The sequence below is a fragment of the Chelonoidis abingdonii genome, chromosome 2, assembly GCF_003597395.2.
Source record: "Chelonoidis abingdonii isolate Lonesome George chromosome 2, CheloAbing_2.0, whole genome shotgun sequence".
In the NCBI taxonomy this organism is placed as follows: Eukaryota; Metazoa; Chordata; order Testudines; family Testudinidae; genus Chelonoidis; species Chelonoidis abingdonii.
In genome coordinates this window covers 230,008,291-230,034,541 of record NC_133770.1, presented here as the reverse complement: position 1 = coordinate 230,034,541, position 26,251 = coordinate 230,008,291, and the positions used below count along the sequence as shown (strand labels likewise).

General features: G+C 42.0%; 1 protein-coding gene across 1 annotated transcript in view; it reads left to right on the top strand.

The window, feature by feature from the left end:
- The window catches only part of OPRK1 (opioid receptor kappa 1), a 37,183-nt gene extending 13,879 nt beyond the window's left edge, over nt 1-23,304 (top strand). The window contains exons 3-4 of the mRNA XM_032774700.1: nt 11,481-11,833; nt 22,124-23,304. Coding sequence (XP_032630591.1) covers nt 11,481-11,833; nt 22,124-22,656 — 886 coding nt within the window. The 3' untranslated portion in view covers nt 22,657-23,304. The remainder of the gene's footprint in view (nt 1-11,480; nt 11,834-22,123) is intronic.
- Nucleotides 23,305-26,251: the final 2,947 nt, after the last annotated feature.

Genomic DNA, 26,251 nt, shown 5'->3' with positions numbered 1-26,251 from the left:
TGTAAGCAGCTGATTGAGACTGTTCTACATAGCTTCTTTCATGGGTCTTGCCAATGGACAGATACCTTTTCTTTCTTAAATGAATTGTTTGTGAAGAACCATTCCTGGATGGAATCCCCTTTGTATATGCACTGGAATAGAATCATGCAGGGAAGAAGGCTGCATTTCTTGGCTCTGTTGGAGAAAGTTTTCCTCCAAATCTTGTTGAATATTGGAGGAAACCTGTCTCATCAAGTATATGCAAGATTATGTAAAGTCCCAGCAACATACTGGCTAAACAAGGTAAGGCCAAATATTTACCACTTCATCTACTCAGTCTTTTGACTCCTTTTCAGTTATAGCCTGTAATGAGGCTGAGTGCCCTCCCTCCAAGCGGGAGAGGGGGACCATTACACACCCTTGGAGGGTGGAGCCTAGATCACCCTGCCCCCCTCACCGGAAGTACTTGGGGCATGGCCTGAAGTATAAGAGGCCAGCCCTGCAGCACAGTTGGGGGAGAGCCTGTGAAGGAGGGCCTGCCTGTTCTCTCACACCCCCGAGAGGAACCTCCACCTGGTTGGTCTCAATTCCCAGACACTGACAAGGACTGGCCTGGAGTACCTACTGCCGTATATCCCATATACCCGAGGAGCCAGAAGAGGCCTGGAGGCCACAGGTACTAAACCAGGAAGTGGCCCAGGGGCAGCCCTGGAGCAGCTGGCTGCAGAACCAGGGGTGGCTCAGTTGGCGTGTTGTGGCTGTATCCCCGTCGACGCAGAGGCAGCCAATCCTGCCCCTGCCAGGGCCCTGGGCTGGGACATGGTGGAGTAGGTTGGGACTGCATCCCCCTGCCAACCCGCACCGGGGTAGCTGATCCTCCTACACTGTGCAAGGAGGCCCTAGCTATGAAGAGGAGCTTCCCTTACCAGTAGCCTTGAGAGACTGTTCTGGTTTGCTGGTTGCCTGAGCTCTACCTGGGCCAAAGCCAACCCTAAGAGGTGGTGTTTAAGGGCTGACTACTTGAGCTACCCAAGCCCAGGCTAAAGCCTGACAGGGACTGTTAATCACCCAGCCCTATTGTGGGCTCTTGGCTGTCTTGCAGACTCTAGTTCTGGCCAGACAGGGCCAGCCTGAGTGGTCTCCCTCTGAGCAGGAGAGTGAGGAATCATTAAATAGCCCCATCTTGACTATGTCAAGTAATTTCTGGTTCAGGCCAAACCCAGTGAGGCTGCATTTCTTGGCTGGTAACTGCATTCCACACAGAATCATGTGAGAGAGAGGCAGATTATGAAAGTGTTTTCTCTGAAAATATTTTACTATATGCTCTGAAGAGAATGGGGAGGGAGTTGCAATGTAGAGTTGCAGTCTCAAATAGAGGAAGTGGGTCCTAGAAGGTCTGTTCTAATCAGGAATAAAAATGGGAAATGGCAACATTATATTCTAAACACAAACATCAGTTCCTGGCCCACCTAAGTCTTCTTTGTGCTGTTGTGGCGTGAAAGAGTGCTGGGGAGGCAAGGGGAGATGGCCAGAACATCATGAGTTCTGGCAAACATGTAAGGCCATAGGAAAGCATTATAAGTCTCCACAAATTAGAGCAGTCCTGGGGCTCCTCAAAGCTTGTGTGTGGCCAAATTGTCCCCCAGCATCCTCAAGGATGGGGAGGATGTGAAGGTCCTGTACATCCACCATTGCCCTCCTCACATCTATGCCAAGTAGAGCTTAGCCAAGCCCCAGAGAGTTTAAATGCACTCACTGAACTATGCTTTCAAACCCTACTTGATTCTTCAGAAAGTTTTTGCCATAATGACTGCTAAGGGCATTTCAGGCAGGAAGGGCATCCACCAGTGCTGGTTCATGGTATGTGACAGAAAGCGTGTGTGTGTGCACGTGAATGTTCAGTTCTGGCCTAGTACAACATTTTATATGACCATTAGCTATTCAAATACACCCATTCAATTTCCTCACCCAAGGCAGGATTTTTTAAATCTCTCAGTTGATGATCAGTGAATATGAGAATCAGCTGCTGTTGAGACGTCGGGACCTCCGTCTAGAGGTAGTTCCAGAATAACTGGTTTGTCAAACACTGTCCAGAAGAGGAAGGCTAATTAGTCTCCAGAGAAGATCTGAGTTTGGCCCAAAAAATCCAGGAGTGCTATGTCTGCCACTTCAGACCTGACCCTGAAGTGTCCCATTAGGAAAGATGGTGCTTGATGCAGTGAATGCTATAGGAGATAACAGGAGAGGCATGGAGGCTATTAAGAAGTGAGTAGTATGCAAGAATGAGGTGAGGAAGATTGAGGAATGCATAGAGGCCAGAGGTAGATCCCACATGATCTCTCCAAAGTGGAGGCACTAGAGCTGTACCCCACCCAGACCATCAACAGGCTATGGGGACTTGAGACCACCCTAATGAACCAGCTCTTCACAGATAAATATACATGGGAAGGGTATGTCATATAATGTGATTTTTATTTCTCACAACTTCTGAGATGTATAGCGTCTTATGCTTACTACTCTGAATGTTCCCTGATACCCCAGTGAGCATTAACAGAATGCCTATTTAAGATGCAACTCCCATTGTGACGTTCCCCTGGTGTTATCTGTACCAGTGATCTGCTAGGTCACTCTAATCCTCAAATCTGGAAGCCAGCCTTACCTTGCTTTGCTGTGAGAACTCCCACTCCTGGGTTGTTCACGCACAGGCTCTGGCAGGTAAGCTGCTCCCAGCTATGTGAGTGAGCACTTTTGGCCAGCTGCTGCTTGGATTGTGCAACTGAATGGCACTAGCTAATATCTTCGGTCCCAGACACAGCCCTAGGAACCTCCATCTTGCAGTATCCAGTTGTGCCCGCTGGATGCTGCAAACTTATATGAGTTCAACAATTTAAAAAAGAAATTGATATGTACCACACTTGTTATCCCAAGGGGAGTCTCTGACATCTTCAAACCAACTGCCCTGCTTCAGGTAGAATAAACAAACAAATTTATTTACTACAAAAGATAGATTTTAAGTGATTATAAGTCAAAGCACAACAAATAGGATTTGGTCAAATCAAATAAAAGCAAAACCCATACTAAGCTGATCTTAACGCTTTCAATGCCCTTACAAACTTGGATGATTCTCACCACAGGCTGGCTGGCTTTCCCAGGTTTTCCCCTTGATCAGCGCTTCAGTTGCTTGGTGGTGGTGTCTGGAGATGGAGGGGGAAGAGAGAGGAAGAGCATGGTGAAAGTCTCCTTTTATCATGTTCTTTTTTCCGTCTTGGCTTTGCCCCCCCCCCCTTCAGGGTCAGGTGAGCATTACCTCACTGTAGTCCCAAACTGACCAAGGGAAGAGGGGGTGACTTACTCGAGAGTCCAACAGATCCTTTGTTGCTGCCTAGGTGTCCTTTGTTCCTGTGAGACTGGGCTGGGTTTGTCCTATACATGCCCTGATGAGGTGTGAACAGCTCCTTTGTTCCTGGAGAGTTTTGCCTGGGCTTGTTTTAAGCCATGAGGACACATTTTCAGCCTCATAACTATATAGATGAAATTACAACCTATAATATTACTATAACAACAATGCTCAGTCATCATGAACCTTCCGAAGACACCCAACATGACAAACTTTGCATTGGATACCACACAATCATATTATAAGGATGAATGTGGGGGTGCAAGGTGTTCCTCCGAGATACAGAGTGTCATGGCCATGTGTCCTAATTTTCAGCTACACAGTAATCAGATGGAGCATACCTAATGTCAGTTACCAGTGCTCTCTTCCATCTCCACGGTAAGGCAGAGACCATGTGCCTTGCACTGAGAACAGACTGAAGATGTTTCCCCATGAGTAGCATTCATGCAGCATACACACCGAGCCTCTGTTTGTGTGTATTGAATTTCCCCCCATTTTACTCTCCCACAGACTGACAAATGCAGCCTGACAAACACAGTTCTCTTAATAAGATTGGGCTGCCACTAGTCAGGATCTTCAGAGGTAACCATTCCTTAGCCCTTCAGGTGCCACAGCCCTTGCAAAGGAAGAAAGGGGGAAATGGAACCATGACAAACTTCTACTGCTTCTCTCCATGAGCAATGAGACCTGTGCCCTCCACCAGGTGACACCTGGCCCACAGCATCCATTCAAGTGAAGGATAGAGTCTCTCCTTGTTGGACCAACAACTGAAGCATACAACGCATCTGATTCTTCAGGAACTGCCAGGCAGAACCTGGAACCTTTTGTCTCAGAGCCACTAACACATACTGAGGGAGGTTATGGTGTCCTGCAACAAAACCTCGCTGCAGGAAAGAGGAACACTGAGGCTGAAGAATGCTACATGGACAGAGGAGCAGCATTCACTAGGGAGGTGGTGAACTGGACCCATGTGAGTGCAGATTATCAGAGCGGGTTATCCATCTCCCTATATGCAGAGTTCCTGACTAGTGTGCCTGTTTCCAAGAGCCCCCATTTTGCCTGACATTAGAAGTTCTCATCCTGTCTAAACTGGAAGACTGTGATGACTGCAAGGCTAGTGAAATGGCAACATCTCAAGATTTGAGCAAGAGAAAATCCAGCTATTGCAAGAGAAAAAGATTTGCAATCAGATGGTTTAAAAATTGTAATTTTTGTCTGTTTTTATTCAAACCTATTTAACTTAAATCACTAAGTCTTTGGACAAAGGAAGTATTTCTTAAAATCTAATATCTTTCTCCTTTCAAGTGTGAGAAGTCCTTGAGTCTGGTTGCTTTCTCACCAAAACCATGGGACACCAAACTTGACATTACTGCCATTAGTAAAAGTAAAACAGAAGCTTTCTTCTTAATTAAAAATGAACAACCCCTTTGAATCTTCTTTATCCAAAGGTGTGTGTAAGTGTAGGGGGGAGATGGATTCATAGTGCAGCGCGGCTTTGTCCTCAGTGAATGACTTAGACCATGTTTGAAGTTTTATGAGTCTTCTCCTGCCCTTGAATTTACAGATCCAGTACTTTAGCACAAGCATAAAAACTCAAACTTTTTGACCTGAGTTCAAGCCCCATAGATGTCTCATTCAGGGGAGCAGTTATAAATGCAGGCCCATGTGAGGATTTTAACTCTTGTTGACCTTTGAAAGTTGGGATGACTTTCTACAATCAGGGATATATGTAATTCATATCAGCATGCTGGGGCTCTTTATCCTCCTCTAGGGCTAAACCATATATACAGGGTTAAGTCTATTATTCCATTTGAGCTATTAGACCTAGTCCTTTAGCTGTAGCATCTGAGGTTCATGCTTTTTGATCCAGAGTTCCCAGGTTGACTCCCCACAGATGACCCAGCCAGCACTTATATTGCAAGGGAACTGACCTATTTAAAAAAATCCTCTGCAATTCATAGTTAATATTTTAATAACAATTTTTGTACAAAATTTTAACTAGTTACAATAAGATTTATAATAAACAAGTAAATATTATGGCAAGGATTTTAAAAATGAGCATCTCAAGTTTTGCTCCTAAGTCCATATTTAGGCAGCTAAATAAGTGGCCTGATTTTTCAGAAGTGTTGTATCAGTGGGAGCTGCTGGGCACTCACCACTCTTGAAAATCAAGCCACTTATTTAGGTGCCTAGATACAGACCTAGGAATCTAGCTTTAGGCAACTTTTTTTAAGTCTTATCCTATAATTAGTATGTTAAAGTTAATTTCAGTGACAGGCAACTCTTGATTTTGTGTGATAATAATAATAATGATTACTATGAAAGTGTGAATTTATTTTCTGGGGTCCCTACTACTATAAATTTGAGACTGCCATGAATCCAGAATGTAGTGATAACACATGACCTAAAATGTGAATGTGGAGGTTGCAACATACTGATTTTTACACTCTATGCTGGCTCTGTGTTAAGTTTCATATTGACATAAATTTTTAAATGACTTTTAAGACTATAAAAACATTAGATTCATTCTACTTCATATGTCTCCAGTCTTTCACTATGTTCTGATTCAATTGGTATTGACAAAACAAAACAAAAAACAAAACAAAAAAAACAAGGAGTCCTTGTGGCACCTTAGAGACTAACAAATTTATTTGGGCATAAGCTTTCATGGACTAGAGCCCACTTCACCAGGTGTATGAAGTAAAAAATACAGGAGCAGGTATAAGTACATGAAGGATAGGGGTGCTTTACCAAGTGTTAGGTCAGGCTAACAAGATAAATCAGTTAACAGCAGGATACCAAGGGAGGAAAAATAACTTTTGAAGTGGTAAGAGAGAGGCCTGTTACAGACAGTTGACAAGAAGGTGTGAATAACAGTAGGGAGAAATTAGTATTGGGGAAATTAAGTTTAGGTTTTGTAATGACCCAATCACTCCCAGTCTTTATTCAGGCCTAATCTGATGGTATCTAATTTGCAAATTAATTCCAGTTCTGCAGCTTCACATTGGAGTCTGTTTTTGAAGTTTTTTTTGTTGAAGAATTGCCACTTTGAAGTCTGTTATTGAGTGACCAGAGAGACTGAAGTGGTCTTGTCCTAGTTTTTGCATGTTATGATTCCTGATGTCAGATTTGTGTCCATTTATTCTTTTGCGTAGAGACTGTCCGGTTTGGCCAATGTACATGCCAGAGGGGCATTGCACATGATGGCATATCACATTGGTAGATGAAATTGGTATTGAGTTTACCCTAAATATATAAATATTGATATCTGGGGCCTTTCCCAGTTATGCCCCTTGTCTTTGCCCCTTGCTGCTGCTATCCATGGGAATTTCACACAAGAGAGCCTAGCACGATAGCATCCATCTGTAGCTTAAATAAATGTTTGACATCTGTTTTTTGTATGTTTTAATTCATTGCAACAGCTGTCCTCCTATACCACCTCTTTGCTATGCCTCATTCTATTTAATGCATTTGTACTTCACATATTAACCACTATCGTAGAATGTTGTCGTAGTATATTTGTCATTCTTGCAAACAAATTGATCTCCTACTGAAGTGGAACATTTCAGCCTGAAAATGTTATTTTGTCAAAGTTATGTCTGGATGAAAAATGATTTTAACCCCCTTTAAGCTTTAACTAAACTCATTAATGCAATACTGTAATTTCTAAATCCTCATTCTCTTTGTCGCTGCTTGCAACAGTATTGTCAAAGAATCCTTACATATTAGTAATGTATATTGATACTTTTCTGGAATGTGTACCAATTTGTTAACACTGTGCCTACCAAACCTCAAATTTCCCTGTAGGTTTATGTTAGCTGTGATTTTTTTCCCCTCGTCACTCGCTGTCTTGAAAAAAATGTGTAAGTGTTGATGATGTGTCCTGTTAAATAGCTGCTACATCCTACTCCAGAAGTAAGTGCATTGCAGTGATGGGTGAAATAAGACACATGGGAAATTTTTCAAAAGTGCCTAAGGGACCTAGGAGTGAAAGTTCATTTAAAGTCATTGGAAGTCAGTAGGCCTTAGGCTTCCAAGTGCTGAAGTTGCTTAGATGCTTTTTGAGAATTTTACTCATAATTTGTGAGCAGACAAATGGCATTTCCACTCTGCTCCTTACAAAGTGGAGACACTTTACGGTCATTTTTCTTCCTGGGGTTTGGTAACTTAAACAGTAATATCCAAACATAAATTTAAGCCAAAGTTTTTCCTCTGGGATATCTCTATTCCTCTTAGGTATGTTAGTACCAGAGATGCTCCAGCCACCCCTATTATTTGCTAGCTGGAGATAACAAGATCTACCTATGAACATAAGACAGCAGAAATTATTCTGCATCTTCATACAAGCTTCTAGCACCTGAGCTTGTTGACTGAGGACAGGAGCCTTTCACTTTTATGTAGGATCGTCAAAACTGCTACTCTGTTACATTTCTCATTATATCATGCACTATATTTGACCCTCTTTCGGTGAATAGACCTTCCACTGAAGTTAATGGGGGAAGGGGACTGGGGTTGTACAAAGACAGAGGGTCAACTATGATCCATAGTTTATAAATATTTTCTTAAGGCTCTTTGAGAACTTTAGATGAAAGATAGTAAATGTGAGTCATCTTATATGTGCTGCATTAAATCCAACTCTGCTCTTAGTCCCGTACTTGACATTTTAAAACAGAGACTGATATTTTCCTCACAGCTGAAGTTAAACTATTGGATCAATAATTTTAATTTTCTCCAGCATCCCTGAACTTTTTTTTTTAAGGAAACCATGACGTTTTAAGTCAATACTTTCACTCTGTACAAGTGCAGGCCTGTGCAAAGCAAGGTACTTGGAAAACCAGGCTTCCCATAGACCACTGACTTCCATTGTCTGAGGTCATAAAAAAAAACAGGGGAGAGAGAGAACAGCCAGTCAACCAGATATCTGTTCACTTTTTTGTCACGTGTTGGAGAGTACAAGTAATATGTGATTTTTTGAAAACTCGATCAGCACATTATGGCATCTTTCTGGTTGCTTCTACTGTGCATTTACTAATTGTTTGTCAAAAAGTCTTCCCAAGAAGCTGTCTGACTCCAAAGCTGATAATAGAATCATTTCTGAATCTAGAATCAGAGGGTTGGAAGGGACCTCAGGAGGTCATCTAGTCCAATCCCCAGATTTTTATCCCAGTTCCCCCCTCAAGTATTAAACTCATAACCCTGGGTTTAGCAAGCCAGCATTCAAACCACTGAGCTATCCCTCCCCCCAGTCTAGCAGTAGGCAGTCACAGCAATGAAAATGAACCTAACTCCATTCCATGTTTTTTGCTGGTAACTGATCTTATGACACCAATAATGATAAAGCTAAAAGGGCAGGGCCCCAAACAGCGTGTCGAATTGCCGCCGCAGGCGGCAGGTGCAGTCTGTGTGACTTTAGGGTGGCACGTGCGTTTCCGCCATGGCAGAGGCAATTCAGCAGCAGCTTCTATGTTTAGCTGAAGCCACCCCGGACAGTTAAGCATAGAAGCTGCCGCCGAATTGCCGCCACTGCGGAAATGCGCCTGCTGCCCTAACGGCACACGGACCACCCCTGCCACTCGCAGCGGCAATTCAGCGTGCTGCTTGGGGGCAAAAACACAGGGACTGCCGTCCCTTGTAGATTGCTGCCCCAAGCACCAGCTTGGAATGCTGGTACCTGGAGCTGGCCCTGTAAAAGGGGATAAGGTGCTGGGCCAGGATATGTCTGTTTGTGTGTGTAGAGGAAGTCCAGCCCTGACTGGTGCTTTCTCTCTCTTCCCCCACATCTTTCTCCTGCTTCTGGTGTTGGGAGAACTCCAAAGGGTGGAGGAGAATGGTCTACTGGGGCCATGTGGTGGGTTAAAGGGCTTATGTGGGAGCACTTGGGTTGACTGTCTGTTCTCCCCACCTTCGGTTCTCTGCTCCAACAGCTCTCAGGTATTCTCACTGCAGTGTGGGCTGCTTTGGTGGAGACATGAACCTGACTTTTGAATATTCAGTGACTTTGGCAGGCTGCCAAACATTTTTTTGTGGTTGCAAGTGAGAGAATGAAAATGGCAATTTGAACACTTTCTATCTCAGCCAAATCTGAATGGAATTTCATGGGATAAAGAAAAGGCACTTTTGTAGCTCAAGGGGACCCCCCTGCTAAGTATCAAAGGCCTCTTGTCAACAATGATAAAGTAAAAGTCACAGGAATCCTCTGTAATGTAGTGTTAGGCAACTGCTACCAGCTCCTTCTATAATATATTGCTAGGCTACAATGAAGCCAGGTGTCCTCTCACCCAAGGTCACTAGTGCTTCTGGGTGAGACATTAAGCACTAGTGACCTTGGGTGAGAGGGCACCTGGCTTCTCACCCAAGCACACTAGCACTAGCACATTCAAGTTCCCTCAACTTGCAGGTTCAGGAGACGAGCAGAAAAGATCATTTTCCCTTCTAATCTTTGAGAGTCTTTGGACAGCAGTGAACAGTCTGATTCTTCCATTGGGCAGTAGATCTGTGAAAGACATCTGCTACTGCAACCTGATTGGACACTGATCCCAGGGCCATAATGCCCATAAGCCTTAGTTTGGGGGGGGCACTTATGGAGAGGTAATTGTGTGGGAGGGCTCATGAAAGTCTTCTCATTACTAGACTTTTTACATTTACTTTTATATTAAAAATTAAGATTTTAGGAGAAAGTGGCTGTGTTACAAAGTGTGGTGCTCACGAATTCTAGGTTTTCAGGTACAAATCAATTATACACCCAAACAGGTAGTTAAGCACATTAATGCCTGTTTACACACACATTTGAGATCTGTAGATAGAACAAATTTGAACAAGGAAGAGTTGTTGTGTCTCTTATTATACTTTCAGATCTATAGAGAAACAGTACTCTCTAAAGGAAAAGTAGTAGAGTCAAAAGCAGATCCAGATTTCCTGAGACCCAGTCTCTTGTACAATCAGCAAGACCACAGCTGTCCTAGAATAATAATGCCTGACTAGTGTTTATCAGTATATTCACATTGACAATGATGAGAAACAATCAATATTCTGTTGTGTGCCACCTCAGAAACTTTAAGGGCCTGCCGTTGAAAATGTGGCCCCCATAGTTTTGTATGCTCTTGCAGGCCACATTTCTTAATCGGTGTTACACAAACCAATAAAATATCAGTTTTTCTTGAATGTATATTGAGAAAATAGTATTATGATTAATATAATTTTTATGGACTCGAGTAGCCTATTTAACCAGGTATCTTATTCTACACTCTACAGGACACTCAGCTTGTGTAAATTGGCATAGCTCCTGTGAAATAAGTTGAGAGATGCTAATTTACAGCAGCTGAGGATTTGGCCCTGCAAGAGTAATGATTAATGGTTTATTCATGCCGTAGCATGGTGAGACGAGGATACCCATTCTGTAAAAAAAAACAAAAAAAAAACCCCAACAGGCAGTAAGGGTACATCTACACTGCAATAAAAAAGCCATGACACCAAATCTCAGAGTCTAGGTCAATTGACTCAGGCTCATGGGCCTCATGCTGTGGGGCTAAAAATTGCAGTGTAGATGTTAGGACTCAAGTTAGAGCCTGGATTCTGAGACCCAACTCCCTCTTGGGGCTTCAGGCTCGAGCCTGAACATCTACACTGCAATTTTCAGTCTCACACTTTGAACCCCACAAGTCCAAGTCAGTTGACCTGGGCCAACCACAGCCATGCCATGGATCTTTGATAGCAGTGTAGATGTATTTTCAGATGCTTGTAAGGAAAGGAACTGCTAGACTTTTCTATCACTTGCAAATGAAGCAAATAATTTTCTCATTTATTTGTAGTTGGATTTTAGAGGATGAAACTAAATCTAGCATCTTTATAATGGCTTGACTAATTTACATGATCCCGTTAAAATTACTCAAAAATCCATTTTTGCCTCTGGCAAGAAAATCTAATTGATGATACAGCAGCAGCAACATAGCTGAGAGACTAAATGTAACATATTTAATATAGTCCCTCAGTCTTGAACGTGCTTGCATTTTTGTCCAAAAGATTGTTACAACACAGTTTCCCTAATACACTAGCTTCATATTTGAATGTGTTGCTATAATTAAGATTTATTTTTCTTGTACTTCAGGTATACAAAGATGAAGACAGCAACGAACATTTATATTTTCAATCTGGCTATGGCAGATGCTTTAGTTACTACGACTATGCCTTTTCAAAGCACTGAATACCTGATGAACTCTTGGCCATTTGGGGATGTGCTGTGTAAAATAGTTATTTCAATTGACTATTATAACATGTTTACCAGCATATTCACATTGACCATGATGAGTGTTGATCGATACATTGCTGTGTGTCACCCTGTGAAAGCCCTGGACTTCCGCACTCCTCTCAAGGCAAAGATAATCAATATCTGTATCTGGCTATTGTCCTCATCTGTTGGTATATCTGCCATAGTCCTTGGAGGCACCAAAGTCAGAGAAGGTGAGCATAATTTGATCACTTAAATTCAAATTCTTTTGCTTCTAAAATAATAGAACTGTAAAAATGTAACTTGGAATACTGAGTAGAGTGGAACCTTATTGAATCCCACTTCACTAATTCATGCATCATTTAAATTGTATGTAAAAAACCCAATCACATTTTCTCAGCAAAATTATAATAGTGGAATACTTCTCTAAGAACTCATATTTCTAAGACTTCAATACTTAAATATGCTACAGAATATTATAATATGAAATATTAAAGTTAAAGATAAGATACACTGGTCAACTAAATGAACAAATGGCATTTTATGATGCATTATCCTTGATAAGTCTAGGAGGAAGAGGTCAGGATAAAGGTCTGAGATTTGTCTGGAGAACTTCATGAGAGAAGTTTCAGTGGAGATTGGAAAATGGAAGCCAGATTGGTGTATGAAGAGTGTCAAGCAGAATTAGAAGTCAGAGGCTGATTGCAAATAACCAGTTCAAGGAGTTTAGAGAAGAAGAGGGGAAAGAAGATTGGTTTTGGTAGCTGGAGAGAAAAGTATATCAAGGAAGGAGTTGGGAGTGGGAGCAAGATAGGGCAACAGAGAGGCATAGGGTCTATGGGACAGGTATCTCAAGCTCCCATTGCCTATAATGGGAACTAGCATTCTGAGTAAGGACTGCAGGATTACCCCTTAGAAGCAGAGTTTCCCTGTAAATGGACATGCATGCACAAATGAGTTTCAATGAATCTGAGTACTCTGGCCTAATAGATCAGTGCTTTAAACCTATGCCAAGTGGGTCTAAAGCACAACCATCCTGATAAGGTAGAGTTGAACACTTAATTTGCACAAACTACAAAGTAGAAGGCAGCAGAGAATTGGGCCCTATAAAGCAGAATGCTCTATATTCCAAATGGAGGAACATCTGAGGAAAAAGTAGAAACATTTTGATGCCATGCTTCTCCAATGAAAGATTTAAATGCATAAGATTAGTAGCTCTTGACTTTTTTAGGTAGAGTCAGAATAAGTACTACTTAGAAGAGCAAGAAGCCATGTATTGTAATCTATATCTGCTTTCCTCTAAATATTTGTGTCACTTAGAAGATTATGAATTCCAGTGGATATTCAGTGACTTCAGATTCCATCTTAAGTAAATGTAAGCTATATTGTGAACCCCCACTGAGAAGATGAGGACAGTTATAGCTCTTGTACTCTCTCTTACTCAAGAACTTTGTTGGGTTAGCACTTTGAGCCCCCAAAAAGTGGGTGAGGATGGAGCAGTGATGTGGTATGGCCATGACCCCACTGCTATGGCATCAATCAGCAGACATGGTCAGCTACAGCGTGGAGCTCATATTGTCCCTCTTATGGGGCATAATAGTGGCTGCATATCTCTAAACGTTGTGGAACTCCAGCAGACAGGAATCTATGAATTTTATGGAAGATTGCTCTACCCATTTATGAAAGCAGCTGCTACTGATTTCAATTTCTGTTAAATCGTTTGGCATAGATCCATGCAAACAAAACATTAGCAAGTTCAGAGAGAAAACTTTTTGGCTATTGGTCTGCACTGGCGTGCAAAACGTATGGATTTTGTTCCTGATCTTAGGATGCATTCAGACCTTTGGAAAGAAAGTGTCTTCTCTTGCTCTGCAGCAGTGGTTCTCAACCTGTGGCCCAATCAGCACAGAGCTATGGCCCATGTGACATCCTCAGGACCATACTCCTAGTATTGGATCTGGCCCACAATGGTAACTAGGTCGAGAACCACTGCTTTTCAGGAACTTTTTTGACTAATAAAACATCAACAGTCTCAATAAAGCTATAACTGGCTCTGGAAAGAGTTCCTTCCAGGTATCCTCAGCTGGGAAGAATAGCTGTCTGGCTTGCTTACAAAATATTTTTAAAGATTTGAAACACTTAAGTCAGCAAGGTACCTAGGAATGTGCATAGCTTTTTAAGTACAGGAGTAATCCTATTCATTACAATGGGGTAGAGGTGCTTAAGAGTTAGTCATGTACCTAAGTACCTTGCTGAATGTTGTGAGTGAGCTTCTTCCTCCTGAAACTGAGAGACTGATAATTGTGCATAGTGAGATTGAGCACTGTTTGCAAATGCACTTCAGTACTGACTGCAAACCCCCTGCATTTCTAATTGTCAGCCTCGTTTGAGTAATTACGGCCAACTATATTGTTTGGTGCTTATTTGAATTCAACAAATATATTGGGAGTAGGATGAACAGAGGTGTCCATTGGCTATGGTGACTCAGGGCGACTGCTGCAGGCCCTGTGTTTTGGGGGCCCCGCGGTCAGGTGCAATTGGTTGGCACATTCGGTCCTAGAAGTGACGGGTCAGTCCCGGAAGTGATGGATTCATCACTTCTGCCCTGGGCTCTGCAACCCCCTAGGGACGGCCCTGAGGATGAAGTGACCATGCTACTTTTTTCACCTCCAACCAAAGCTCAGGTTTAACCTCTAATTCCCCAGTGGGGAAAAGTATTTCTGGGTAGGACTCTATGTGGTCAATTTAACATCTGAGCATCAAATGACCTTAGTCATCTCTAAAAAATATTCTCTTAGATCGTCTAGCCCATCTAGTTCTCCTAATGCAGGATTATTCCCAACAGTGTATTTGCTAACACTTTCTTCCTGCAGTGTAAGTTTGGTATGTCTGACCTTAATAGAGTTTCTCCTTTACTGACAGACCAATCTCTTTTTTTAAAATGTGGAATTCTAGTTTCTTCCAAGGCCCAGATCCTGCAAACTGGCCATGAACAAATTCAGACTGGAAATTAGAAAAAGGTTTCTAACCATCACATTGGTGAGGTTCTGGAACAGCTTCCTGCTAGGAATGGTGAGGGCAAACAACTTAATTAGTTTTGAGAGAGAGATGGACAAATGTATGAGTGTGTTTGTGCAACAGGGTTTCTTGTGATGGTAGGAGTAGGGCTCAATAGCCCTGGGTCTTACTTCTGGATTATGTCTTATGTTCCTAAGGTTTCAGAGTAGCAGCCGTGTTAGTCTGTATCCGCAAAAAGAACAGGAGTACTTGTGGCACCTTAGACTAACAAATTTATTTGAGCATAAGCTTTCATGGGCTACAGCCCACTTCATCAGATGCATACAATGGAACATATAGTATGTGTGTGTGTATGTATATACACACACAGAGAACATGAACACTGGCAGAGCCAGAAGAGTACCCAGAAGTCACTTACTACAGGACAGGCCCAACGAAGAAAATAACAGAACACCACTAGCCATCACCTTCAGCCCCCAACTAAAACCTCTCCGGTGCATCGTACAACCTATCCTGAAAGATAATCCCTCACTCTCACAGATCTTGGGAGATAGACCTGTCCTCGCTTACAGACCTCCCCCGAACCTGAAGTAAACACTCACCAGCAACCACACAACAAAAACACTAACTCAGGAACCTATCCTTGCAACAAAGCTTGATGTCAACTCTGTCCACATATTTATTCAAATGACACCATCATAGGACCTAATCACATTAGCCCCACCATCATGGGCTTGTTCACCTGCACACCTACCAATGTGATATACGCCAGCAAATGCCCCTCTGCCATGTACATTGGCCAAACCAGACAGTCTCTATGCAAAAGAACAAATGGACACAATATCAGGAATCATAACATTCAAAAAACAGACTCCAATGAGAACCTGCTGAGCTTGAATTAATATGCAAACTCGATACCTTTAACTTGGGTTTGAATAGAGACTGGGAGTGGCTGGGTCATTACACAATTGAATCTATTTCCCCATGTTAAGTATCCTCACACCTGCTTGTCAACTGTCTAAAATGGGCCATCTTAATTATCACTAAAAAAGTTTTTTTTTCTCCTGCTGATAATAGCTCATCTTAATTAATTAGCCTCTTACAGTTGATATGGCTACTTCCACTTTTTCATGTTCTCTGTATGTATCTATATCTTCTTACTATATGTTCCATTCTATACATCTGATGAAGTGGGCTGTAGCCCATGAAAGCTTATGCTCAAATAAATTTGTTAGTCTCTAAGGTGCCACAAGTACTCCTGTTCTTTTTATGTTCCTAATAACTCATGCTTCAGGGTTTTAATGGACCACCTGCAGGGAGTCAGGAAGGGATTTATCCTCCCGCCCATAGATTTTTTAAAAAACAGAATATCTTTTCTCTGAAGCATCAGAGATGGCCACAGTTGGAGATGGGACATAGGCCTGGGGATCAGATGGATTGGGGGGAGGCAAGGCTCTGAGGTGGCACTTAGCATTCTCTTTCTCAGTTGCTTGTAGGGTGGCCAGGTGCCCAGTTTTCCACCAGAAAGTCTGGTTGAAAAGGGAACCTGACAGTGTCTGGTCAGATCAGTTGACTGGACAACCAATGTCCAGTTACTGTGAGTTGGGGAGGCGGAGAGGTGCCAGGTCATCACCCACTCCAGCCCTTATTCTTACTGGCTCTTATCTTCATTGGGTGGCTGAAGCTCTCAGCCCCAGCTTTGCAGGCAAGTCCCTTCTGATCTGGGTGGCTGGTGGGAAGGGGGAAATCAGCAAGTGATGGGAGGGGAAGGGGTGGATGGAGATAGAGCCTCAGGGGAAGAGGTGGGATAGTGGCAAGGCATTGGGGGAAATAGGCAGGACAGGTGTGCGGCCTTGTGGGGAAGAGGCAGAGTAGGGGAAGTTCCAGCACACCTGATGGAGTGTCCAGCTTTTAAATATTAACAAGTTGGCAACCCTAGTTGCTTGGCTGGCCGGTCCTCGCTCACATGCTCAGGATCTAACTGCTAGCCATATGTGGGGTCAGGAAGCAATTTTCCCCCAGGTCAGTCTGGCAGTCACCATGGGGGATTTTCACCTGTGTGGGTGTGGGTCATTTGCCAGGATTTTCTGGGTTTATTTTACTTTGCCATTTCCCTGCCATTGTGGGGGGCCTTGGGTAAGTTTTAATCAATATTTTACTAAAATATTTAGCTAGGGTGGAATCTGTTGAGTCAATTCCAACAGTTTCTTATTATGTAATTGAAAAAATATAAAAGAAGGTACTGGATCTAAATCCACAACAATGGACTTTGAGTAATTGAAGTAATTTTTAATTTAAAATTAAAGGATTGTGGATTACTGATAAGTGTACATGTTCTTACTGAACTACTTTGTCTGTATATTCAAAACTAATTTGGTAAGTAATTGGTTTTACCAGTTTCAATTTCCAACTCAGAAGATTTTAACCTATTAGAAGTTCAAAGATCTAAAAACGGCAGCTTTGAAATTCACATGCACAAAACTCATAGAAACATGAAAAAGGAAATGTGTAAATGGAATATCTTCCAAATGTGTTGCTCTAATAGGTTTGTTAAGTTAAATTACAAGTGTGCAGGAACTTTTTTGGGAGGGAGTTTCATGACTTTGAAATTTGTTTTGTTCCAGAAAAAAAATCTTTTTGAATAAGATTGGAGTTAACGGAATTTTAAGTATGAAAGTAAAATAGAAGCAACATTTCTTATTTCTCTCAAAGTGTAAATCATGAGCTATACAGAGCTCATGAATAAGTTTAAAATCTGTTGCATGAGAATCTAATAACATTAGGTAACTTTTGTGCTGTAGCCTTTAAACAAGGCCAGGCTTAGCATGTTTCCAAGTTAAAAAAAATATTTTGCTTCCATCTTCTTTCTCAGCCCCCTCACCCCACAATAATGTATTAACTGTGACACTGCTTCAAAACAACAAATCCAGGAACTTGCTATGGTTTTCCAGACCCCACAATGACAGCTCTGGATGATCATGAGGACATTGTGAAAAATCTGAGCTCATTAGGAAATGCAGTGACATGTTTTCAGGGGTAATGATCATTTTACTCTTTTGCTACAAGGAGAAGGTCTAGAAATTTTCCAAAAAATGAAAGCTAAATCTAAAGTCAAATTCTCCTTTCCAATTTTTGTTCCATTCGGGAACCACAGAGGCTGCCTCTTTCTTTAAATAGAGACAGTGTGAAAGAGGTCTATATTTTGCTTTCTGCTACTTAGGAAATGCATTAACTGCATTGCACAAGAACGAGACAGCTAAAAAATATAGACACTTGTTCCCAGACTCCATAAAGCTGTCACATTTATTAATTGAGAGTGTAAAAAGAAATGAGTTGACATCTAAATCAAATATTTGCCGTAATTTATCTTGCAAAAAACATGCAATACAATATCAAAGATTTGGTGAATACTACAACGGAGAAGACAGAGGAAGAGCTGTTTCACAAAGGATTTTGAAATTTGGCTTCATTCAGAATTGAAACAAAACCTGAAAATTTCAAAATTCTCCATGAAGAAAAGTTCTGAAAAAAATTAGTTTCAGATCAAAATTTGACAGCATTAAATTGAATATTTTATATTTATACATCTATTCTTGTAAATATTATATAGAATAAATATAACACAAGTTAAATAATTTTGAAAAATGTCATTTCAAAATGAAAAATCAAAGTTTCATCCAAAAATGTTAAAATAGAATGTATTGACACTTTCAGAAGTTTTTCCCCCCTTCAGTTTTTTGGTAAATGAATTTGCAACAAAATTGACCTGATTTCAAGAAGTGTTTTGATTTTGACAGAACTGTCTATTTTGACAGAATATGGTTCCCTCAAACAGGGCCAGCTTCAGGCCCCAGCATGCCGCAGGGGGTGCTCTGCCAGTTGCCGAGAAGGTGGCAGGCGGCTCCGGTGGACCTCTCGCAGGCATGCCTGCGGAGGGTCCGCTGGTCCCGCGGCTCCAGTGGAGCATCCGCAGGCATGCCTGCGGGAGGTCCACCGGAGCCGCGGGACCAGCGGACCCTTTGCAGCCACATCTGCAGGAGATCCACCGGAGCCACAAGACTGGTGAGCGGCAGAGCGCCCCCCGCGGCGTGCTGCCGTGCTTGGGGCGGCGAAATGGCTAAAGCCGGCCCTGCCCTCAAAGTTTCTCCTAGTGAATAGTCTGTTGTAGATTAAGAAACAAATGATGTACAAATACATTGAATCTTGACTCCTTTTAAATCCTGATCCAGTAAATGACAATGCATAACATTTTGCAGAAGAATGATTCTAGTGGAGGAAAATGAATATGCACAGATGTAATCTTTGGGTGGGCTAAAGTTCACTTCATTGCCCTTCTCCAATGCCTAGAAAAGCAGCTGGAGACCCAGAATGAGTCTCTAAGGATTTTCAGTATGGATTGCACAGGGTTAGCCTCCCCACATTCAAGTCCCCAAAAGACCAAAAGGAATGAACTTAAGTACTAACTGTATAAAGTCTTATGATAAACATAATAAAAAACAACAATGATTATAAGATGGCTATTTTATAATCCACATACATTATCTTCATTATTATACATAATGTAAATAAAGAAAACAAATTAAATCTAAACAGGTCAGTCCTCACAGAAACACAGTGAGAAGAAACTCAGAATTCCCAAAAAGCTTGAGTTCATCCAAGTCTCAGAGTCTTTGAAAATCAAATCTATAAATCTGCTGAGTCAAAAGCAACATCTTCCTTCTCTTTGCTTGTAGAAATCTTCAGCTGGAATCCATGCAGACTCTTCCCTTCCCTCTGCTGAAATCACAGTTAGCCAGTCAGCTAGCTGATTAACCAACCACTCAGTTAAGTATATAGATTAAAAACTATTACAAGAAAAATGCAAAAAACGAGAATACTAAAATAAATGACTTATTCTCCATCATCACATTTAAATAAAAGAAAAGTTGGTGAATCATATTAGTTGAGACAATATAACTACATTCAAAATTTGAACATTCAGAATATTCAATTAAAATAAGACATAAGTTTTCCCTCTCAATTTCCCCTTTCTATAATTAACATTGTCCATGCTTCTCTTTTGGAGGGTTAACAATATCACTATCCTGCTGCAAAATAATTCAGAGCTAGGGAAACACCCTGCTTCCTTCTCCTGGGCTCAGCTTCTCTCAACCCACACGGGACACATGGCCTTTTGTATAGCAGCTGCCCTGGCTTCTTTCTCTGATGGAGTCTGACTCCAGCAGCTAGGGATTCTGTTGAGCATACCACAAACCACCATACCCAACTCCAGAAACTTCTGGATGTGGAGTGCAAATTGTGCATCTGCCTAGCAACAGTGACCCAGACACAGCTCACCCCTATCCACCCCTCAATAGATCTCATAAAGAGATATCTCCTTAGTAGGCATATGGGTTCCACAGACGGGAATGAAAGCCAGACTACCAGTCATAGTGAAAAATGCCCAGTCAACACTAGTGGAGAATCTGACCCTTTGTCTTGTTTTCCCCATTTATCTTGTCTTGTTTTTCCTTCTGCTTGGTTTATATGATGGAATACTACACTGAGGTACGCAAGTGAACTTAAGACTATCACACTACTACAAGCCTCCTGTATGATGAAGTAAGACTAGAGCATAAAATAAAATGTGACCCCCGTTCATAAAATTACAGCAAGAACAGAAGTGAACTGATGTCAATGGGGTCAAATCCTGCAGTCCCTACTCACACAGAATTCTCAGTGAAGTGTTCTGCAAAAGGAGCAACTCAGTTAGACTCTGTGTATACCAGTTTGCTTTACCTAGGATTCAATTTAAAAAAGATATCCAAGGTGTGAGGGTTTATGCCCCTCGTTACGGGGCAGCATGGCCTAGTGGCCAGAGTCCATAGAATTGCCCTCATTGCAGGGCAGCATGGCCTAGTGGCCAGAATCTGTAGAATTGTCCCTGGTTACAGGGCAGTAGGACCTCACTACAGGCTCAGCAGGGGGTTCCTACCAAAACACGCTGAGGCTCACCAGGGCCAAGATACCAGTCTGTCACAACCCCCCCCTCAGGTCACTTCCTACCGGCTCAAGCGTTGGGATCTCCCATGAATCCCCAGATTCTCCACAGGTCTCTGGGTCCATCACCTCCCCTGATTCCTCCTGCAGTAGGGGTTCGCACCAGCCTGCAGAAGCCTCCATTTCCAGCAGCTTCAAGAGTGTTGGCTGGTCCTCCACAGGAGCTTCCTGGTTAGGACCTTCCCTTGTGGCTGCCAGCCCAGACTGAGCTGAATTCCCTCTCTTTATACTCCCAGAGCACTTGGTGCATGCCCAGTATGAATGGGGCGGGACTTTCTCTGTCAGAGCTGATGGTCTGACAACACTGGGGCTAGTGCAGGGCGGGGCTGCCCCATCACACAAGGGAATGCAGCACTTAGACTGCATAGCGTTTGCACTGAAGAAAGCATGTGGGAAAACATTTCTGCAAACTAATTGTCTCATTGCAGGATTGTCTCATGATGGCAGAAATCTCACGGGATCAGCTAACCTCATGAGATTTTCACCATTCAAGATGGCAGAAATCTAGCCTTTTTTGGTGGAAATAGCATGAAAGCAGCTACAAGATTTCAACTCAGTTGAACCAGTGGTGGAGCTAATAAGGAAGTGTGTGTGTGAGTGACTCCCCTGCCCCTGCTAGCCTTTGGATGTATGTGTGTCAGCTTTCACACTGGGCTTATGGTTGAGTCCATCCAACTCTCACCTGGCAGAGGCAGTTCCTGTCCTGCGGAGCTGGGCCTAGAACCCCAGTCTGGGTGCTGTGACACGGTTTGCAGGTTTGTGTGGTGCTGAGGCCCTATGTGCAATGTCACAATGCCACTCACTTAAATTTGGCTCACACAAATCTTCATCATGACGGAGACGTGTCCTGGCCAAACCTGAATGGGGCTGTGACCCCGTGCTCCAAGGCACAACACCATTCATTAAAATTTGATCTGGCTGCCCTTCTTTCATGATGGAGAGGTGGCCGGGCCAAACCTGAATGGTGCTGTGGCCCCAGGCACCAACGGCCAGAGTGAAGAGCCAGACCTAGTTCTGTGGGACAGGACCATTGCTTCCCAGCGAGTGTGAGGCCTCCAGTTCACCAACAACCCATTGCCCCCCCTCAGCTGCAAAACCTGGCTCTGCTACTGCATGAAACCTGGCTTCAAATCAAATTGAAATCCAGAGCCTAACAACTGTTCAGTGCATCTCTGTAGATTGTGTTTTTGTTCCTCTGTCGGTTTTATGCCGCTCTTGTGCACAAAAGTTTGTAGGTAATATAATACTTTTTAAAATATTCTTCAACTAGTCCTGAAAGACAGCAGTGGAAAACCAGTTTCAATGAAACCTGAAAGCAATTACTGAAGTGATTTAATGATAATTCCATTTATTTGTATCACATTACATGGTAATCACTTTTGTAAGCTTATACTGTAGTACAGTATAGGTTGGAATGTCTAATAATAAAGCAATTTTCTTCTTCTTCTTGCCTCTTCCATTTATAGATACTGCTAGTACTGAATGTTCTTTGCAGTTTCCAGACACTGATTATGTGTGGTGGGACATCTTCATGAAAATCTGCGTCTTTGTCTTTGCATTTGTGATTCCAGTTCTCATTATCATTGTTTGCTATACTCTGATGATCCTGCGCTTGAAGAGTGTACGACTTCTCTCAGGGTCTCGAGAAAAAGACCGAAACCTTCGTCGGATCACCAGATTGGTTCTTGTAGTTGTGGCAGTTTTCATTATCTGTTGGACTCCCATTCACATTTTTGTGCTGATTGAGGCACTAGGGGATGTGCCCCATAGCACTGCAGCAATCTCCAGCTATTATTTCTGTATTGCTTTGGGTTACACCAACAGCAGTCTAAATCCTATCCTGTATGCTTTTTTGGATGAAAACTTCAAGCGCTGTTTCAAGGACTTCTGCTTTCCCTTTAAGATGAAGATGGACAGGCAGAGCACCAGCAGAGTCAGAAACACAGTCCAAGACCCTGCTTACCTGAGGGAAGTGGATGGGACAAACAAACCAGTATGACTAGTCGTGGAGATGTCATCTTACTGTCCTCAAGGAAGAGGAGCATCAAATGATCTTGGACTAACTCAAATAACCACTGTGGTTTGAGACATTTTTGATAATATTTAGGAATTCTCCTAGTTTGAACTAAAATACGTTATTTGCTTAGGGCAGGGAATTCCCTAAAATAAGCTCAAAGAAAAAAGAAGACTGACTGACTGACTGCCAGATTTTGGAACCATATTTACCGTGGAGCTGAGCCAGTGGTAAAATACCCACTTTCAGCAAGGTAGGAAGTGCTTCATATTGTATCGGGTGACTCTGGACAAGAAAAAAAAAAATCAAACTGTTCTTCTTATAGTACATACCTGCCACCATCTAGTCTATACCCAGCAACGTTTGGTGATAACACTGAATCAGGTTATGGCGGAAACTCTGTTTTGACCTAAAAATCTTTGCTTCAGAAACAAAAAGAAGGCATCTTAACTTACTTTGCTGCTTTACAATGAATAGTATCAGATCTGAGACTACAAAACATGGCAGAGCTATGTAATTCAAATTCTCATTAACTACTTGGTGTGAAATAACATACGTTTGTCTGTATTGTGAAGATCTAGTTTAAGCATGATCTGCCTTCAGACCAAAATGATTTTATTGTGTCTGTGTATTGTGAAAACTTGTCAGTGTTTAAAAAAAATCAAGATTTAAAGATAATCCTTAATATATTTTAGCACATGTTAAGTCTCATACAATACTTTCGGTTTTTATATGTGGTTCTCCAAAAGATGTACATCTATTGATTTTGGATATTCCAGTATGCCTTTCAACAACTTGTTTTTCAGCAAAATACTAGAAAAATGCAAAGAATTCTTGACTGGTTAAAAAAACAGTGTAACACAAGACCCAACAGTAAAAGAGCAAATAGGCATGGCTAAAATTAATATTATATTAGCTGGTCTTGATAGACACACCATTTAAGCAAATTTTAAAAAGCAAAGAATGTATGTGAGGACTGGTTACTAAAAATGTAGTAAATTGACACAAAAATCAATGAGAGTTAATTGTATTTATAAGTACACACTCTTGTACTGGCTAGAGAAAGCTCTCATTACACATTTAGTCACACTGATATATTTAACCTCAAAAAAGTCTTATACACTGAGTAAGTGATACTACCTCCATTTTTCAATAAACACATAAAAGCCAAGGCAAAGAGAACTTAAGTGACTTGCCCAAGGTCATCAGGTAAGTTTATGGTAGAGCTGAGACTAAACTATGGAACATCAGTCTCCCATCCATGTGCTTTTAACTACTAGAACAACTACACCATCTAGGATCTTAATCTTATTCTCATTGAAGTTAACGGGAGTGTTGCTGTTGTGTTCATTGGGAGCAGAATTAGACACCAAGTGAACACCAACTGTTGGATCATTTTCATCACTCATAGTAAAGACATGAGGTCTCCATCATAGTTTGCAATGCACTTCAACTGGAGGCTGTTCTGCTGGTGCCTTAAGCTGCCTCTTAACTCAAAGCAGACATGTATGATTTTAAATGAAGATACACATGCCAATATTTTCAATAATGGGTGCCTAAATGTAGACTCCTAAGTTCATATTTAGGTACCTAACTGAGTGCAGAGTCCATAGACTGCTAGGTGCCCAGCACTTCTGAAATTCATGCCACTTACTTAGGCACTTAAGCATTTAGAATCCTAACTTTAGGACCTATTCTTGAAAATATTGGCCACAGTATCTGGTTAAATCTAACACTTTCTGATTGTGCCTATATGGCCAAAATTTAATCATTTTTGTTGCTCTCCTCTGGACTTTCTCCAATTTGTCCACATCTTTCCTGAAATGTGGCATCCAGAACTGGACCAATACTCCAGCTGAGGCCTTGTCAGCATGGAGTAGAATGGAAGAATTACTTCTCGTATCTTGCTTACAAAACTCCTGCTAATACATCCCAGAATGATGTTTGCTTTTTTTGCAACAGTATTACACTGTTGACTCATATTTAGCTTGTGATCCACTCTGACCTCCAGATCCGTTTCCACAGTACTCTTTCCTAGGCAGTCATTTCCCATTTTGTATGTGTGCAATTGATTGTGCCTTCCTAAGTGGAGTGCTTTTCATTTGTCCTTATTGAATTTCATCCTATTTACTTCAGACCATTTCTCCAATTTATTCAGATCATTTTGAATTTTAATCCTATCCTCCAAAGCACTTGCAATCCCTCCTGGCTTGTTGTCATCCGCAAACATTATAAGTGTACTGTCTATGCCATTATCTAAATCACCAATGACAATATTGAACAGAACCGGATCCAGAACTGATCCCTGTGGGATGGCACTTGATATGTCCTTCTAGCTTGACTGTGAGCCACTGATAACTATTTTCTGGGAAAGGTTTTCCAACCAGTTATGCATGCACCTTATAGTAACTCCATCTAGTCTGTATTTTCCTAGTTTGTTTATGAGAAGGTCACACAAGACAGTATCAAAAGCCTTACTAAAGTCAAGATATACCTTGGCCTTTTAAATTTTGTTCCTACATGCTTGAGTTGTTTATTTATATTCATCCTTCTTAATTTGACACAGTTTCAACTTTTTGTAGGACTCTTTTCTGAGTTTCAAATAATTGAAGATCTCTTGATTAAGCCAGGGTGGTCTCTTGCCAAACTTCTTATCTTTCCTATGCAGTGGGATAGTTTACTCTTGTGCACTTAATGTCTTTTTAAAAAAACTGCCAAATCTCTCAAATTGTTTCTCCCCTAGACTTTCTTCCCATGGGATCTTACGTACCAACTCCATGAGTTTGCTAAAGTCTTTCTTCTGGAAATCCATTATCTTTATTCTGCTGTATTCCCTCCTACCATTCCTTAGATGATTCCATTTCATGATCACTTTCACCCAAGCTGCCTTCCACTTTTTAATTCACAACCAGTTCCTCCCTATTTGTCAAAAATCAAATCTAGAACAACTTCTCCCATGGTTGCTTTCTCTACCTTCTGTAATATAATTTGTCTCCAATGCATGCCAAGGACTTTTTTGATAATCTGTGCCCTGCTGTATTATTTTCCTAACAGATGTCTGGGTAGTTGAAGTCCCCCATCACCAACAAGTCCTGTGCTTTGGATGATTATTAGTTGATTAAAAAAGCTTCATCCACCTCTTCCTGGTTAGGTGGATGATAGGCCCCTATCATGATATCACCCTGTTTTTTCCAACCTTTATCCTTATCTAGAAGAAAGATTGAAAAAATTGGGTTTGTTTAGTCTTGGGAAGAGAAGACTGAGGCAGGACCTCCCAGATGGGGGGGCGGGGCAAGTGGGGCAATTTGCTCCAGGCCCCACAGGGGCCCCGCAAGCCGCTCTGGGTTTTCGGCATCATTTCCACGGCGGGCCCTTCACTCGCTCCCAGGGCCGCCTGGGTGAGAGGGGGGCAAGTGGGGCAATTTGCCCCAGGCCCTGCAGGTGCCCCACGAGTTCTGGCCCAGTGGCGGTCCGAGTGTTCAGTGTTTTTGGCGGCAGGGGGCCCTTCAGTTGCTCCGGGTCTTTGGTGGCATTTCGATGGCAGGGGGCTCTTCAGTGCTGCTGAAGATGGGGAGCGAGT